Source organism: Gavia stellata, chromosome 7 (genome assembly GCF_030936135.1).
Source record: "Gavia stellata isolate bGavSte3 chromosome 7, bGavSte3.hap2, whole genome shotgun sequence".
Lineage (NCBI taxonomy): Eukaryota > Metazoa > Chordata > Aves > Gaviiformes > Gaviidae > Gavia > Gavia stellata.
The window spans coordinates 13,322,149-13,341,454 of NC_082600.1; the positions used below are offsets into that span (position 1 = coordinate 13,322,149).

Below are 19,306 nucleotides of genomic sequence, written 5' to 3' on the forward strand. Positions count from 1 at the left end.
GAAAACATATTCTGCAGAAAGAGGGACCCAATCAATACAGATATACTAGAGAAGGAATGCTCTGGTCAGATTCCAAACTAAAGACTCTAAAAATAGGCCTCACTGGTTGATTGAACATGCCAGTGCTGCTTGGCATATCCCATTCTTGGTAACAGTTCTCTCTTCAGTGATGCAGTATCTGGCAACAAATCCTTGTAAAGCGCATCAAATGCAGCATTCCTTAAAGAGAGGGGTGCAATTTTATCCCACAGAGTGCAAGTTTAAAGCATTTATTTCTGCAGCAGGCAATATTTCCTGTTGTTAAGGCTTGCTGGGAGAAAGAACAGGGAACAACAGGACTACACAGCTTTATCTTTTAGTTATCTGTAATAGTAAACAGGTCCCCTCATTAAACAAAACTATTTAACTTTCTGAATCAAAGGAACCTGAATTAATTCATCTCACCCCAAAATTTCCTTAATCATGCAGCTTCATATTAAAAACAAATGACAAAACTATACATAAAAACTTCCACTGCTTGGGATAAGAACATCCAGAACGACTTTCAATTGCAGGCAGGGGCTTGACATTCAGCTAGAAAGTCAAAATCCTACTTAAAACTTCATTACTCCTTCTAACATAAAGTATGACTGCAAGTAACGGCTGTGTCACATGACGCCTCAGCTGTTGAAATGTTCTGATCCAGACAAGCATCAGAGCACTCAAACATGGAATCACATATCACCTACTTGGCATAGCTGATATTATTTACATCTACAGTACAATTTGATATTTAAAAATGCAGCCCTTATGTAAATGTTTTGGGGTCTCTCCCTCCTCCCACTTGCTGTTTTTATCTTAGGAGAAGGTCATGCTAATCACATTCATCCACTGTTCAGAAAAAGTAGTGTGATTCAGAGGCATTGTTTATTGTTGAAACCTAAAGGTCATTCTACTGTGTTTAGAAACCTTGATACTGGTAGTGGAACCCTAATCAAAATAATTTACTAGATACTACTCCCAGTACATAATGTAGAGGCAAGAGGAAGATACTACCAACATAATATGAATATTTCAACATTAATGCTGGCAACCCCATCACTTCCATATAGAAGTCTGAATTTTGTTTTACAGCAATTTGTTTTTGGGGTTTTTTTCCAAACTACAGTCCTAATGCTTCAGAAGTAAAGTTAAATGTACACTTGAACAGCAACAATAGTTGTCTTATTTCTTCGGTCCCATTAGAGCAAATAAATGCTCTTATATTATAACTGTGGATATGTATTATTTTGTCAGCAGTGATCTACCATACACACTTAACTGGAGGAAAAAAGCCTAAAACTTTTCACAATTATTAACCTGCAGTGACAGGTGAAGTAGAGTGTCTGAAGTATCTCCTAATCCCAGATTTCTGTGGTACCACCACAGAGTGCCACAGAGCTAACAGGAACAGCTGAATGTAACGGTGGAACCTCTGAACTGCTGAAATTCACAAGCCAGGTATCACAGTCAGCTAGCACCAATTACACTGATTTCCTTTATGAATACTTTGAGCTTTTCAGACAATAGCAAGATGTTATCTATTGTTTCTGTTAAACAGTTATTATCTAAACTGCTGGAAAGCAATGGTATCATGAAAAAAGTTTCAAACTCTACTAAGCAAGATGAGAAAGAGAGTGTAGACAAACCGGTCCTGTAGGTCAGTGAAGGTAAAAAGCATCAAGTAAGTGCTTAAACTATGGTATGATTAGTGATTTGGAACCAATTCATCAGGTCTGGAAAACCTGGTATATAACTGGCAAACAAATTAAAAGACACTTTTAAAAAAGTTTTGCATGAAGCATTACAAATTGTACACTAAAATTGTATGCGAGGCTTAAAGTCTGCCAGTTTTGTCTGCGTTTCCTTAACCCTGCAGTTAAAATTGTTCGTCTGTTCTCAGACGACTCATGAACATTGCCATTGAAAATGGAAAAACTGCAAAACTGTTGACTTATTTTTAAAATGGTGTGAGAATGTTGCATAGCCTTAATTTGTTTTATCTTCTCTTGAAACAGGAATGCAGGTTAGCATGAAGATAAGAATGTTCTAACAGTCAGACTATCAAATAAAAAAATCTAATTGGAGTATTACTGATGAAGCTGACAAATGGCCTGATTACCCCAGAGCCAAACTGGGAGGATGTTTTAATGATCAAAACATGGTCAACAACCTTGGTCTTATGCCTAACCAAATAAAAAGAGCAGTTAACCAGCAGCACGTTCTTAACATTATGCTGAATCATTAGATTGGTATAAACCTGCATGTAAGAGTGTTATCAGATGCATCGCTTATGGATGATGCAACTCTGAGAGCATAATTTTTCCGTGACAGGATCCTAATGAAGCTTTGACCATTCTGTTAAGATCGTGTTTAACCACAAAATTCAGGGCCTTGTGTATGGAACTGCCCAGGACCACACGATTATGGTTACACTGTAGTACAAGAACTAGACTAGTTAAAGCTACTTGTACACCTGCACAGCACTGTGTCAGGCCGAGTTGTCTCAGCCTGACAAACTGTAAGAAGCACATACACATTTAAAGTATCTTGCAAACAGTAAACATGCCATCTCCAGCAAAAGGCTAAAGGAAACATTGTTTGAATGCCATAGTTGTTCCTGATGTTTTACAGTCCTCTGCTGTGAGGCCCATTATTGTAAGGTACTATTTAATCCAGTAAATGCAACATTCCATATCAGTAAACCAAAAGATGCTTCTGAAGGAAAACATTGACTGTCCACTAAGTTACTCTTAACTAAGAGTTAAGAGATAGTCTACTGAATAAAAATGCCGTACCTAGTTGAGAGAGATCCAGTTTTGTCCAATGCATCCCTGTTGGACAGCTGGATGAAAGCGTTCTGATAAATATCTGCCCAAGACTATCCAAACCCCAAATGGCATCCTGGCAGGCAGAGTAGTGCACCATTTCGGCTTCTGGTGGCAGCTGCACCGTAGAAGGATGAAACTGAGGATTCTGATCACTGACACAAAACAGATCCTTGTTGCTTTGGCACAGCCATAGAAAGCTTCCTACAGAAAGGACATTTCTGTTATTAAAATAATTGCTAATCCACTCTGAGAAAGCTTACACATCTATTTCTTCTCAAAAAATTATCAGTACATTTGAAGACAAAACTAAAGCTTCTTGGCTATCTATGTTCATAGGGTAAGATTCTGAAGTACAAATACACATCCTAAGCCCTTATTTAGGCACCAAAATACCCCCCTTCTCAAATCAATTAAGTAGCAAGTGATCTCATTTGAAGAAACATCTAATTTGAAGAAACTAATAGAGAGAAGACATACATAACAGTGCACTATCACTTCCCTTTATTCTTTTGCTCTTCTTTATCCTTGATAATTGCCTTCGAAAAACAGTATTCCTTTTCCGCTCTAAATCACACATTTTTGCCAATAAAGCTAATGTACTTAGATAATGCAATTGTTAACTATTTTAACTAGCAGTTGAATTCCTTAGCGTGGTCGCACTTTTGCCAATAAAACATGCAATTTTGCTGCAATAACTGCACTGACAGGAAAAGTACTTGGTTAGTATAGGCATTCCAGCAAAGCATGCTCCAAGATTTCATATTACAAATTCTGGCAATTCATACTGCGGCAATTTAGGAAGTTACAGCTCCTAAAGGACTACCCATTTCTCTGTTGGATGCCACTCCACACCAAAGGTGGCAGAGTGAATGATATGCTTTTTTTTAATCTCCAGTAGTTTTATAGACGTATTTCCACCTTACTTCAAATATTTTAGATCCCTGCATACAGAAAAGGCACCCAAAATCTGAAGTAACTCAGGATATTTAATTACTTACACCATCAATTCCACTCTGTTTAAAAACCAGGTATTATATGCCTGCACTGTTGATTCACTAACCTTCTTTAGATGAAGCTGTGGAAGCCAGCACAAAAATCCATTTTGTGGCAGAAGCAGTACCACGAGGGACAATATTATTCCAGTAAGTGCCTTGAAAGAAAGAAGAGAGTGTTATTAGTATGAAGCTTAGTTTTCTATTAAAATTTGTTATTATTTAAAATGTTACCATTTTAAAGAAATTCTATTGCAATCAATTATTAAATATAATCCAGACAAGATTTTCTATGTAAATCTTTCAAGAAACTGGGGGGGATTTGGGGGGAAGCCTCTTAGAGAGAAAATTGGGAATGCAGAAAAGGAGGAGAAGGGCGAAGATTAATGGTCTTCAATAGGAGACCAATTTGGTGATGAGGTTAAACAGAAAATGTGTTTACCTGATCAAAGAAATGTACCGAATCAAAATTCTATTTTGAGAAATATAGCAAGAAAAATAAATAAAGCAATTCCTCTATTATCACTGTAAAACCATAACATACATAGTCACACCGATCATGAACCAGGCTCCGTTGTGCTAGATATAACAGGTACAATAGTTTAAGATTGCCTTCTCACCCCAGAGAAGAGACAAGTGTAGGTACTAAAAGGAGTAACATGCACATGGTTCACTTGTGGACAATGAATTTTCCATGAAAAATACTTCCCTTTAAACAGAAATGCTAAGGAATTCCAAATGCCAACGAATCATTTAATTTTTAAACATGGAATTGTTTGTTAAAGCTGCCCTGACTCACCATGGATAAATTTTGTGGTGATAGAACTATAGTTAGTTACTTTCTCCTATTTGTTTTTCTTAACTTAAGAATATTAGATGTAAAAGCACACCAACCTATTAAGTTTCCCTTTGCCACATGGAATTCATTTTTGCCTGAAGAGATCCAGACTCCACTGCCATTAACTCCAAGGAGGCTGGGTTGACATTGAAGCTGCTGTGACCAAAATGCCATTCGAAGTTTATCGGCCACCTTCTCCACAGGTGCCTGAGCTGCTGTTGCCACTGTATGAGTTGCCTGGATTATCGTCTGGAACAGGCTGCACTGGTCAAACACTACATAATCAGTGATGCTTACCTGGAAAAAAACCAAAGTGTTCTTGATAATTAGATAAGCTTTTGGGTGAACTGCAGAATCTTTCATCAGAAGCTTTTTTGTGCGTGTGTGTGCTTTACGTACAGGAAATCTACCAAGAGTTTAGAAACTTTCAAATTGTAGGAAGGGAAAAATAAAAACTGTACTTTTTTGAGTATTTAAAAGTCTTGACAATAAACCAGAACTAATATTAAACATCAGCTTACAACTCCCCCCTACCCAACAATCCACTTTGAATTCTGCATTTTAAGAAAGCCCTTTGTTTTGGGATGACTCCTCTCCCCCTAAAAACATGTTGAACTCTGCAAACTAAAAGATGAATTTTCAGTTTCCCAAAGGAAGAGAGAAACTTGCATAGTGTACCAATTTAAATCACATTGCAAGAACTTATATGTAAAACTCCTTTACAAGAGCCTCATGGACATTTTAATTCGTAAGGCAGGAGGAGGCCTAAATAAGCAATTGCCCAAGTTCCGTCACAGACAACGAGGTTGGCAACACTCTGGGATACTCCTAGAAAGGAAGGAAATGCTTAAAAGCACAAAAAGAAAAGCAGTTTGCCAATAACCTCAAAGCCAAGCTATTCATAATGCCCATATGCAAGAATAGATTATATATATACGTAAACTGAAATCCTTTTAACTTAGGTAGACATGCAGACAAACAGATTTTCTATACAACTGTTTTTGTACCCCCTTCTCCCCCACACCTATCTCTGGGGAAAATAAGAAAAGCTGGGGAAAACAGGGAGTCAGGAATTCTAAACCAATACCAGGGAGTACTTGCAGTAACTTTGATTTTACCCACATGATCTGTGACTGAAGCAAGCAGCCCCACATGGTTCGAAGAAACCTCAACTGAATGGAAAATGCGTAATAAAAGCATTTTTGTAAGGTTACTTATTATTTCATCTAACTAAGGGAAAGGATGGGTACTGGAAGACAAGAGAAGAGACTGCATTCAGCAGCCAGACTTGAACACTCTGCCTAAACAGCATGTCCTATTGCCACTGTTAAGATACCAAGCTACATGCATCATTGATATGACCTGGTAGAGCATTGCTTGCGTTCTTGAAAACCGTTCTGATGCTGCTCTGGATGACCACGGAATGGTTTTTTCCCCCCCTTTTCTATAGCAGACATGAAAAGGGATTTCAGCCATAGCCACACTGCAGTTTTAATATATTGACGAAACAGTGCTATAATATATCAAACAATTAATTGAATTTTATCTTAGAATCTCATGGGAAAACAATGCGAATAATAAACCCAAGGTAAAAGACTAAACTGAAAGCAAAATAAAAAAATGCCTACTTGCCACCAATGGTTATCATCTCCTTGTGGTTTCTTTGAAACTATACCAGTTCTGAACCACAGATTTCCATGGATATCCAAAGCCCATAATGTCTGCTGATCTCCAAGGGTTATGCACACTGGTTCCAAAGCTTGCATTTCACTGGAAATGCAAACAAGTAAAAAAATTAAAAACCTTACTTCAAATTTATGCTTATGGTATTTTAAGGAAGCTGTTACAATGCTAACAGCAGTTCAAAATGATTGAACTCAGTGTGGCCAAGCTCAAAAACATTTGATTTCAAATTTGCACAATTATCCAGTAATTCAAATTTTGTTAGTTTACATAAGTAAAAACCATTCAACAACAAAAAAAATGAGTCCTTCAAAGATCACTCGAGATTTGAAACTTGGATACATAACGATAAAACTAAACAAAAACTATTTTGTTCAGTAAATAAGAAATAAAGATCTGTGTTCTTTAAGTTTTTGATGAAGCAGCTTCATAAACATATCTCCTCCAGCTTCCTTGACCTGTTCTGAGAACAATACTAGCAGCTCGCTGACCATAAATAGAAAACTCAACTTAACTATATGGCAAAGATAAATGTTGAGTTTAGGACTATAAGTTTCCTGTATAAGTAAACAATTTTCAGGCTCAGAAAAGTCAACAGGATCAGGTGATCATATCAGACATTTAAAAGGTAGCCAACAATGCTATTTCTTTCAGAGGACCTTTCTCAACAATTTAAGAACAAACACAGATTGCCTTCTGCAATTTTAGTACAAAGCCCAAGAACATTAAGTGTACCTAAGGCGTAGGTCAAGCAGATATTTTCATTAAATAAACCAATTGAAGTACATGCAAATTTCAGATTTGAATAAGACACTGAATATTTCCTTAGATTTTTCTCAGCCAAATACCAGGCTGAGAGGTAACACAAGTTAAAAGTTTCACAACAGGACATTCAGAAGATAAAACCGTATGACGACAAGAACTGGAATTTCTTCCTATACTTGCTTCAGCTGATGTCACCAGAGAGACTATATTCTAGATTCTCAAAGCCAGCAGTAAACAGTCAGTACTTTTAACTTTATCGCAAACTAACTATGGTGAGTGTAGGATCAACTACAAAGCTAAATGCTAATTACCCAGAATATTTATAAAAATCTGTGACTGGGAAGTGGAAAAGTAGTATCCAGCTGTGTGAATGACCAAGAAAATGCCAAGATTTAATCTCAGAAAAGTCACTCAAATATCTGAACAGCTCATTAAAGCCATTATGGCAAAGATTAAAGAAACAGTATTTAATCAAAAAAGTCATATTGACAGATATTATAAAGATATTTTTTAAATTGTTCTCATTTTCTTAAACTTGCTTTACCTGTGTTACCAATTCTGTTTACAGTAATTTCTTTCATTACATAGCAGTCATTCATCAGACAGAAAAACACCTGTTACTCTGAATATGGCTGGACAAAGACTAAAGGACATATATACACACAGACACACACACACATATATATGTATACACGTGAGTTCAGGTAACGCTTTTTCACACATCAGGGAGTTCCATCACTGAAAACAATTATTTGTGTCATTCTGGTTATGACGCTGTCCCACCACAGTGTCATTACCTGACAATATCACTCTTCCATTGCTCTCCTTCAGGACAAAAGCTGCGTACTCCCTCCCGGTATAGCAGGGTCCGCTGTTCACTCAATGCCCACACAACGTTATTTCTGGATGTAACCTGCGACAGTGGATAAGGGCAGTCAACCTTTACTGCTCGGGCACAGGGGCGATCCACACTCAGGCCTAGAAATCAAAAAAGGAGCATTGCTTTACAAACTTCGGCATTTTGCAACTAAAAGAGAAGAGACACAGCGACCCAACAAAAGAAAATGAGGAGGGGAATATGCCTGACATGCTAACACTTTTCATTTGATCACTATTTCCTTGACTGACTGTTCTTTCTATAAACTATTAATTATTTCCTCTAATACAGCTGAATTTATATTTTAAGAAATAGAACACTGTCTATCCCCTTCAACATCCTGCAGAGCGCACAAGTCCTGTCCTGTCATTTCTGTTCCTTTTCTCCCTCTAGTGTCAATATCAGGAATCTCCATTTACAAAACCTGTATTAGACGTGACAGAAGCATCAAAGAAAAAGGCAGTAATGGAAGAACTTTTGCCCAAAACATGCCAGGGAGAGAGGCAACCTGATCTGAATAGTGGCAGCAGAGCTATTACAGAAGAGGATGCCACAGTGTGTAGTACTAAAAGGAGAGTGGTTCTGGTAGATTTACAGGCAGTTTGCACACATTTATACATATAATTTAGAGGAACATGTCTTCTTCACAGTTACAGTGAAGCTTGATTTGCATGGCTGCATGTGAAACACCTCAAGAGACAAAGCTAATCTTATCATACTGCCAAAGCAAGTATGAACAGACTCATCTGTATGATATTTTAAAATAACAAGAAGAATGCTTATTTCCAAACCTCTGAGCACACACTTTTGTTATAAAAGTTAGACAGGACAGCAGAGGGAATGAAAAGATCCTGGGGAAACAACTATCACTATCACTGATTGCCTCACATTAACAAGACAGATATACTGAGAATTTATTTTCGGTATCAAAGACAAATTTAGAAACCTAAGAACAGCAGAATGTAAGCTGATGTAATCAAACCAATCTCTCACAGGGAAGAAAAATATTGATTCAAACCTCCACAGAGCCCTGTGTGATTGGCATCAAAAGTTCACTCTTTATCACCACTATCCACACTTGTTGGCAATATGCATGTGACCTTGGGCAGGCCACTCAATTTCTCTGTAACTACTACATTTAATAAAAAGAAAATCATTTAAGAGTAGAGTATCTTTGAAACAATGCTGTGCATTTAAACAGTTTTCTTAATCATGAAGAATTTCTATATTGTGCTACAGCAATTAAATCTACAAGAGAAATTAGGAGAGTACCAGAATTAAATGGAAGGTAAATAAGAATTTTGATAGCCACTCTGAAATGTTGTCCTGCTTTAGTGTGTCTTAATGTTTCCCCTTATTCGGTCCTCCTCTTACTTCTCCAGTAATTCCTTCATCATGAGATTTGTAATTTTTCCTTACCAACTCAGCTGTCTGTTGAAAGCCCACAGGCCCAGGAGTCCTTGACACTCTTCTCCCTTAACTCTAAAACTTGGAGCTCCATCGTTCATCCTAGCTCCTTGTATTTTGCCTGAATATTGTTTGTATAACACCTTCCAAATGCATCCTCTTCTATCCACTGAAGCAGATAAAACTAAGGCCACGACTTCAAAGTTGCCACTGCACTATCCCTTTTTCTGATTCTTGCCTCATTCACATCCAGTGAGAAGGCAGCGGTAAAGATTGCTGCTCCACAGCCTGTTCCATTCCTCCACTGGCACTGCTTTCTCTATCGCATAAAATACAAACCACTTGCCTATACTTCCAAAGCACTTTATGATCTGTCTCAGAATACCTTCCTTTCATTATCAAGTGGTAACTCCTACCTCCAACAGATCTGTGCTTTTCAAAACAAACAGCTTCTACTTCCCCCTATTCTTCCCCCCGTACCCAAATTTCTTCTGAACAGCCACACACTATCTCATCACCTTTCAAAGTCCTTAAAACTTTGTTAAAAATCCTTAAAGCAAGAAAAGAAAACTCACTTAAGGTTCAGTTATTTCAGTGCACCATACCATTTTCAAGGCAAGGATATTATTTCAATATTTTCTGCAATCCTTTTCCATTTATCTGCATCCATCCAATATCCTTCCCATGTCATACATTCTCTATACTCTATGTACTCCATGTGGCACAAAAAAACCCAAGTGGCTATGAACTTGCTTTTCCAGCCTCCTAATTACACAGAATCTCACCACAACTGTTTCTAACCATTTCTCAGGATAAAAAGGTTTCCCTATGACCTGGCTGTGAATAAAAGGTTGAAACAAATAGTGATCAATCCGTAGACTTGAACTCTAATGATCTTAGCCTGCAAAAATTCAAAGAGCCTGAAATTAATTCAGGTACCTGTTTGCAGATACAGATCTCCATTTGTTCTGATAATCCAGGCAGTGTCATCACTTAAAGCTACAAATACAGCCTGGGGTAAAGCCTCATACCAGTGGCGTTTTCCTTTTATAGTAACTTTTCCACAAGCAAATGCTTTGTTAGTCTTCTGTTCAATCTTCCAGAGAAGAGCCCCTGTACGAGGGAGAGAACATAATATCACTTGGCAATTACTGTGGCAGAGACAGCTGATTTGTCCTACCTACACCTAAACTAATGTGAGGGGAAAGGCAAACCAGTAGCATTAAACAAAAATGCTTATAAGTTATTTTAAAAAAAGCAAGACCAGAACAGTGGCCAACTTCTCTAGGAATTGCTGAAATGCATTTACAGTTACAGTATGTGCAATTTTTAAGTATTCAAATGCAAGTCACACTTGCATCAATGTACACTCAAACTAACAAACAAAACAAGTTCCATGTCAGGGCCAAATAAGCCTACTATTAAGAGACTGCAGTTCATGGCTTGCTTCTGTACTAGTTTGGTACATCCTCAGTACATAAAGGAAAATGGGTTAATTGTAGTACTTTCACTTTTTACAAATACTAGTAGTATTAATAAGATAAATCATAACTTTTGTGGACCAGTCATGAGTGACAAACACCTGAACAGGTGTGCTGTCCCACACTGCAGTGGGCAGTGCTATTACTTGCTTGTTACGTAGCATGCCACAAGTAGACAAAACTCAGAAACGCAACTGCACAAATCCATCTTGAGAACTTTCTCCCTCACTCGAATTAGCAAGGATAGCTTAGAAAAAGAAAACCAAATGGAATTCCAAACTTAACTGCTGATTGGCATCCATGTTGGTTTGTACCAGAGAACTACTTTGTCATATTAACTTTGAATAATTCCACAAAGTATCATTTGATTCCATTTTTACATTTGTGGTTTTAACATGCTCTTGTGTTAATACATCCATGGGAAACTGTGGATGCTAGAAATTTGTATGGATTCAATGAAAAACTGGGTGAGAACCTGGAACTGAGGGATAATAAATGCAGAGAAACAACCTTTTGCCCAGGAAATCTCTGAGCCACCAACAATCACCAAGGGCAAACACCATACATACTAGCCCATTTACTTTTCTGCAGGCGTCTGCTTTTAACCACTGTTAAGGACAAGATACTGAGCTGGATGAACCTATGATCTCACCTACTACAGCCACTCTTAAATTTTTTTGTCCATAACAAAGCTCAGCTACAGATCAAATAAATCACCTTTCTTAAAACAGGTAGCAAATCTTCCCCTATGGAGAGAAGGGAAGATTGACATGTGCTTTTAGAGATGACAGGGGAAGAAAAGTAGTGGCAAGGCAGGGGACTAAAAAAAAGTCTGAGAAACTTGTATTTTCATACCAGTCCTGGAACAATCTGGAAGGCCAAAAGTGACACAAGTTGATAGCCAAAACCCGTTTAATTTTAATCCAACATAATCCTCATTCCCAACCATCCAGAACAAACTCATATGCAAATGCACCAGAAATTAGAAGGTTTTTTTTCTTTAGTATTAAAAATAAAATAAATTTAAAAAAAAAAAAAATCAACAGACAAATCCATACACAAAAACAATTCTACATCTACAAGAATTTTAAATTTGGGAATCATAAGCAGTTCTGTATCAGAAACCAAGGTTTTGTATAGACAAGGACCTCTTCATTCATTTCCACCTATCACTGAACTGCTGCTTCTGAAGTTCACTTTAATCAGGCAGATGCATGTTGAAAACCTCCCAAAATGCAATGTGAACCTGTTAGAAAGACAGCCACTTAAACTAGAACATGGTATGCAGAGGTAGTGAAGATGCAGTCATACCACTCATTATGATTTAAAAAAAAAACAAAAAAACAAAAAAACCCACACTACTTTTCCATGAAACAAGCCCCAAACAACCAAGTTTCTAGAAGTGCTGTATAAAAAAAAAACCAAACCCCCCCACAAGAAACTGCCTACATGGAAATTACATATGCACTGAACTGTATTTGTGATCTCAGAAAAATGAGAAGCTTCACTTCATTAAATAATAGCCATTATTAAAAAAAATAAGAAAGCAAAGAAAACGTGCAAGTCTATGTAAGTCTCCTATTTACAAGGTTACAGGGAAGCAGAAGCCAACCAACCTGAGGGGGAAACTGCCACCTGCTGAACACTGTCTTCAAACTTCTGCCACCGCAGTCCAGCAGCGGGGAGAGCGCTGCAGTACAGGCTGCCTCTGTAGTCCAGGCACCAAATATACTTTTCTGAGACAACCAGGCTCAGTATGCCATAACCAGGGCCAGAGTATCCCATCCAGCTCTCTGCAAACTAAAAACTGTAGAGTCAGAACAGTGTCAGGGGTCTTCAAACTACACAAGCAAATGGCTATATAAGCACAGCAGCTCCCACATTTTGATTAAAAAAAGCTAAACTTCAGGTTCTTAAGTACCTTAATCAATGAATAAATTTGCCTTGTGTAAAATAAAACTACATCTGTCAGTGTTCTCTAAGATAGTATATACTGCAAAATAAGACTGCTAGGACAAAAGGTTTAGCAAAAAAACCCAAAAAACCGCCACACTGTCGTCTACCTCCAAAGAGTGGAAAAATCTTCTCTTAGAAATTAAAGAGCACATAATTAAAGGAAATGGCAGATGCAAAAAGGAATACATAAAAATGTACATAGTACAGGAAATTATTTATTGTCTATGAAGTGAGGAGCATAGGGAACAAGATGCCTGGAGTGCAGAGACAGCTAAATATCCAACTCCAATACTCTCTGTATGGTACAGGAGCCATGTATTGCAGAAATCGGGTTTACAGATTGCTATCTTAAATTTTGACAGCTTGCATGAGGTGAACCCAAGCACTGCATACATGACCTATAATGTAAGGTCATGTGGAGCTGTGGAGCTTTTCTAAACATTCTGGAGTGTAAGAATATCATAACCTGAAACTAGAAGTCTTCTATGCTTAGGGCTGCAGTTGTTTCTAAACAGGACACCATCAACTTATAACTAAACATTTATCAACAAATATTCGCTTGATCTCAATACAAGGCTGTTACAGATTTTAAAAAAACAAAATCCCCAACCTAGAAGAACTGTATTTCCTTCTTAAGACTTCTGCTAAAACCCCGGTGATTTTGGCAATTTTGCAGATTTTACAATTAATTTTCATACTTCTTTTCTATAGTCTATATGAGAGTTACTATTTCTGGAAATGTTCACCCATAAAATAACAATGAAGTAAAGAGGGATGACAGAAAAAGGAAAAATGTCAACATTTTAAATAGTACTAACTGCTTTCTAGGACACAAAGAAAGTCTAATCCTTATTCTGACTATTTACAGGTAAAATGATCCTTAAACAGAGGCCAGCCATGTGAGATAATCAGCATTAATTGCCCGTGAAGTCAGTTGAAGTTGGGAACAGCATCGTGCAGAATTTGGGCTACTGGAGATCCAAACAAGGAGCAGCCTTTGAGAATGACTTGGTTTTACTGTTCACTCTTTAACGGATGGGTTTATGACAGCATTTTTGTTGAGCTGGGCATAATACAGGCACTGCAGCTTCTTCACGTTGTAAGCACACATTGACTATTGGAAGTCTGATACATCATATTTCATAAGAGTTACAACACATATTGCTGTTTGGCTTTATGCTTTATTTGTTTACTCGAATCAAGTAAGAAAAAAATTGCTTTCCTAAAGAAGTAAAGGCTAGTAATTACATGAATGTTTCTTTTGAAATGCTGCAATTAAGTATTTTAACTAAATTGAAAACATATACCTGATCAGATTTTAACAGCACCATTTCATCTAGGCTTATCTTGGCCACATCCTGGGAACCAGGCCCAGCACCAGCTTCAGGCATGCTAGTCTCTGAGGATGAACACGGTAATCCATGTCCATAAATATCCTCTTCATCACTTGAGGCAGATTTCTCAGTCTTACTTTCATGAGTGTCTGTTACCCATTCAGCAGTGCTAGTACTAGATTTAGCTTTGATTGCACTTTCAAAATTCCATCCAGAAATGGAAGTGTTATCTGAATAAACATCGTTGGAAATGTCAAAGTGGAGCACAGAAGGATCTGACAGAGCACTGTGTATCAGAGAGAGCTGCTGTTGGTCTTCCCTGCCAGTTTCCTCACTTTCCTTCGGTGTCAGTGATGTCTGAACACCAAGTACACTATCACATTCCAAAAACATTTGGTCTGTAAGGTCTGGCTCTTCAAAAGATTTTTCAGTATCCTGCAGCTTCATTTTATCTAAATTTTCATCTATTTCACACAGTGTAGGAAAATTGTCCTCCTCCTCTTGGCTCAGCTTTCCAAGACAGCATTCATTGCTTGCAGAAACCACACTACCATTATATTCACCATCAACACTGCATGTCAAGTCTTCTGTGAGGATTAGAGGAGAGACAGATGTCAAAGTATCTATAACAGTCGAAGTACCCATGCCACTGTCACTGTTTGGAAGTTTCTGTAAATCAACCATATCTCCATTTTCTTCATTAATTAGTACAGTCGCAGACTCAGGAGACTGTAGGACGCTGAAAGTTTCTGAACCATTATCTTCTTGCAAGATAGTATGGGACTCCACACTGAACATGCTTTCCTGATCTGGAGATCCAGTACTCAAATGATCAATGCTGCCACTCATTAGGCTGGAAGTCATGGAAAAGGAGTCTGCATTCAATGAATGTGGACTATCACCAGAAAGCTGACGCTCATAAATTGGTGTACCTTCCAGAGAGCTGTGGCTTTTCCTGGTTCCACTTTCTGTTCTCACAAAACAAAACAAACAAACAAAAAAAAACAGGAGGGGGAATAATCATAATAAAAACTGTTATGTTTTGATGCAAAGTAAGAAATTAAAATCACTAGGGAAAGAATACAGTTAAATCTAAATTTTGACATACTGATTTTCTTCAACTTCAACACTAAATGACACATATAAAGCCAAAAAAGTCTTCATAGCAAAACATTTTAAAGTTGTAATACCAATATAGTAAACAAATAGAATAATCAAGTACTCACACTATTTTAACAGACTAAAAAGCATGGCTAAGAAAAATATTGTCAAATACTCTAAATACGATGAATAGATATACAATTCCAACATAAAACTGGAAGCAGACTCCACTATATGTTATTATTAACCCATACTTTACAACTGTAAGCATGTTTGCATAAAGCAAAACAAAGTTAAAAGAATAAAACAAATAGATCTAAAATTTATCAATTTCAAAACAGGCTTACACCTTAAACATAAATGGCCCACCAAAACCACTCAAAGATCTCAAGAGCATGACAATATAATACAAACAAAGCATGTCAAACACACACACTCTCTTGTGTGAAACATTGAAAGTGACATGTTCTAATAACAAGCAGTGGCAGGAAAAGTTCTGCTAGACTTACCTTGTTTCTTCTTTTTTTTCTTTTTCACTTTAATTGGCTTTACAATGAGTTCTTGATCAAAATCTTCAGAGCTGATTGTGCTGAACCGTTGTGAAGAAAGTTGACCTTCTCTCTGAGCTTCTGAAAGTTGGTCTGTACATACCATAAAGCTAGAGCTACTGTCCACAGAATTTACTGAACTGCTCCTGCTTCTTGATTCACTTACTACAGAGCAGCCCCTTTTTCTTGTTTCATTGTTCAAGTCACCCACTCTATCAAAACTTTTCTCTGATAGCGATGGAGTTTCCAGATCATCTTTCACTAAAGGGTAAGAGTCATTTTTATCACCAATAACTGAAGGGGAAGTAACCAATTTTTTATCTGTTTCCACTGAAGGGCTAGATGATACAGATGTAACTACTGATAATGGGGTCAGCAATTTAGGACTCGTATCTGTTAAAGGATTCGGCAATTTTGAATTCACATCTGAAACTGACCAAAAGAAAAATAAAAGTATAAATACCAGTGTGTCAAGTGAGTAGGAGCATAGTTCTTAGACAGTATTGAACAAAAAGAAGCTTTATGCAATGGAAAACTATTCTAAGTTCGCAACATTTCAAATATATATATATGCACACACACAAAGTAAATTTCATGTAAGTAAATCTGTATTAAATCATTTTAGTAAAATCAATCCCCCAAAGCCTGTATCAAACTTCTATTAGCAAAATTCTGAATTTATGTTTATGTATGAAGAATGGTACAGGTCTTTAGCTTGGAAGACCCAACTGTATCACATACTGAAGTTCCACCCTGTATCTTCAATCTCTTCATTCAAACATTCAGTATCTTGAAAAAATAAAAGAAAACTTACCAGATAAACCACTGTGGTAATTAGAAGAATATATACCTCAGGAAGGCTTCTTTCAAACTATACTTGGAAGTTAAGATTAAAATAGTAAACATCCCCTACAAGTTTTTGAGTAAAGAACTGACTGCTTAAATGACTACAGCTATCGCTAATATGCAATGATAAGAAAGTTCTCTGGCATTCAGTGAGACTTCATAGCATACGTACTAGCATTTTGCTAATACAAAGCTAAGATGGAGTATTTTAAATGCGTAAGTAGTCCTTCTGAGAGTGTAAGATACTGGATAATGGTGTTTACAATCTTTATGATTGAGAAATCGGCCAGCACCATCATTAAGGAAGTATCATTAATCCCTTTTAGAGAGTTTTAGTAACATAGATGCTGAACTCTGATGGCAAATAAGAAAATAAGCTCTCAAATTCTTGGAATTTTAGCAAGTACTCTCTGGGTGTTTTGCCAGTTATTTTTCATTGCTGGGAGGGCTGAGATTTCCTCTGGAATGTAGGTGGTGACAGGTGGTACAGAATCAACATATTCAGGTATCTCCAACCCAGACAATTGAGATTGATCAGTGAAGAGATAACCATGATCATGAATCCAGATTGCTTCAGCATCATTGTTTAGAATAAGGTCTCAAATGCACAGATTAGAGATGCCTGGCTAGGATAATGTTGATCCACTCTCAAAAAAAGGGAACCATAATTAATTTCTTTATGCCCCCATTCTTACTGCAGCCAAAACAGCAGCTCAGATAAGCAGATAAATGAGATCCCTAAATATAATCTGTAGACACAGATAAGTAACTCTACAGAACCTGGCAGGTTTTTGCAATAACCTGAAGGTTTTTCTGGGGGGTTTGGATTGTTTGGGGGTTTTTTTTCATATTAAAAAAGGTACAATAGACATCATGTTCCATGAGGTACATACTGAAGTTTGCTAATCTATACAAACCTATTGATGACAGTCCTTCAGGTCTACTTGAAATTCTTATTATGTCTCTATCTCCCTTTAAGAGAAAAATCTCATTGTTGGTACAGGACACAGACACAATATCACCGTATACTTCCAAGCCACCAATCAAAGCCTATAAAGAGTCAACACAGAAGGAAGTTATTGGCATCAGATTAACATGCTCTTTGGACAAGACAGTGCTTTTAACAGAAGTATTTACTGGAATTTAAACAACATATATAGTTACAGAATAAAGATTTTATCTTATCAAAAAGAAAACAAATAGAAGAAACAGGAAAGCACCCTTTAATCATGATGTAAGCTCATATTTGTACTAATTTTAATTCCATAGGTCTATTCATTTTCTCTGTCCAAACGAGCAGCAACCAATTACTTAAACAATATACAATTTGGTGGCAGAAAAGAGCCACAGTACAAATGTTTTATACCATTTAGACAAGAAGATATTAGCTCGTATTGACTTTCATATGCACTTTTAAAAAGACAAAATAGCTAACAGCTCTCTCTATACCAAAAAAAAAAAAAAGCAACACTTGCGTTTTTGCAGACATCAACAGTAGTAGAAGGGGAAGAATAAATAGTTCCAGGCACATTTTATAGGTCTAAAACTTTTTTTACATTAATTACTAGAATTTAGATTTATACATGCTTTGCTAAGTATCAGAATTGATTATGATGTTAACACCTGGACTGAAAGCTTTAAATATATTTAATTTTTATATGTAATATATCTAGTTTGTTTCTGAGTATATCATTGCAACGACAACTTGAAGAGGGAGAGAAGAAAGTAGTCTTTTAAAGGTTTAAATATGGATTTAAATCATAGAAGTGTAATGGATAACCCAAAGAGAGTCTCATGGCATAGCACGAACAAAAACAAGAAACAAAATATGCACCCACAAGATTTATCTACCTGGTTCACAGTGTCTAGTAAGTAGATGCTGTATTCATTCCAGGTCAGCACCCATCCTTCTCGGAAAAAGCATGAAACAAGCCCAAGGTGTTTCTCTGGGGAGCTGTAACTTCCTCTGTCAGGTGGTTCCAAACGAGGATACAGTTCAAAAGTTTTTATTCCTCCAGCAAATACATCTTTCAATATGAACGTGGCCTGAACAGTTCCGTGAACATCAGACTTCCAGAGACGAAGCCCAGGTCTGGCAGCAAATAATGTCAGGTCACTCTGTTTACATAGGCCAGGTATAAAACATGCTCCAAATTTGCCAGTGCTAAAATGCAAAATAAGAATTTATTTAGAAGGTTACATACTCAACTTGAAAACAATTTCTAAAACTAATGGCACAAATTTACAACTGCAAGTTACCAAAAATAAAAGTTTTGTTCTTTGATTAAAGTATTCAGTCAAAAGTCTGAAGTACAAATTTGGTTACATTATGACAAGAACAGTGCTTCCAAATAACAAAAGTCTTCCCTCAGCTTTAGATGTCAGACACTACATCTGTTAGGCAAGTTAAATAACTCCTCCTAATAAGCTTCATAGCCCTAACGGAACTCTTTGTCCATCTCAGAAAGATCCTACTATGCAGTCACCCTTGTCCCAGAATTATTAAAAACAAGCAAAACACTACGAACTAATGCTCAGAAACTAACAACCTCTACTAGCAAGAAGCAAGGAACAGACTTCAACTGTTAAAATCTTCATCTCTCGTGCATAAAAACACCATTACTATCAC

General features: G+C 37.0%; 1 protein-coding gene across 1 annotated transcript in view; it reads right to left on the reverse strand.

Moving 5' to 3' along the window:
- TECPR2 (tectonin beta-propeller repeat containing 2) overlaps window positions 1-19,306 on the reverse strand; it is a 38,706-nt gene that overhangs the window by 16,556 nt on the left and 2,844 nt on the right. The window contains exons 5-15 of the mRNA XM_059819341.1: window positions 18,529-18,841; window positions 17,595-17,727; window positions 15,793-16,257; window positions 14,156-15,150; window positions 12,509-12,692; window positions 10,351-10,524; window positions 7,925-8,105; window positions 6,308-6,449; window positions 4,736-4,976; window positions 3,910-3,999; window positions 2,817-3,050 (exon numbers count right to left, since the gene is read on the reverse strand). Coding sequence (XP_059675324.1) covers window positions 2,817-3,050; window positions 3,910-3,999; window positions 4,736-4,976; window positions 6,308-6,449; window positions 7,925-8,105; window positions 10,351-10,524; window positions 12,509-12,692; window positions 14,156-15,150; window positions 15,793-16,257; window positions 17,595-17,727; window positions 18,529-18,841 — 3,152 coding nt within the window. The remainder of the gene's footprint in view (window positions 1-2,816; window positions 3,051-3,909; window positions 4,000-4,735; window positions 4,977-6,307; window positions 6,450-7,924; window positions 8,106-10,350; window positions 10,525-12,508; window positions 12,693-14,155; window positions 15,151-15,792; window positions 16,258-17,594; window positions 17,728-18,528; window positions 18,842-19,306) is intronic.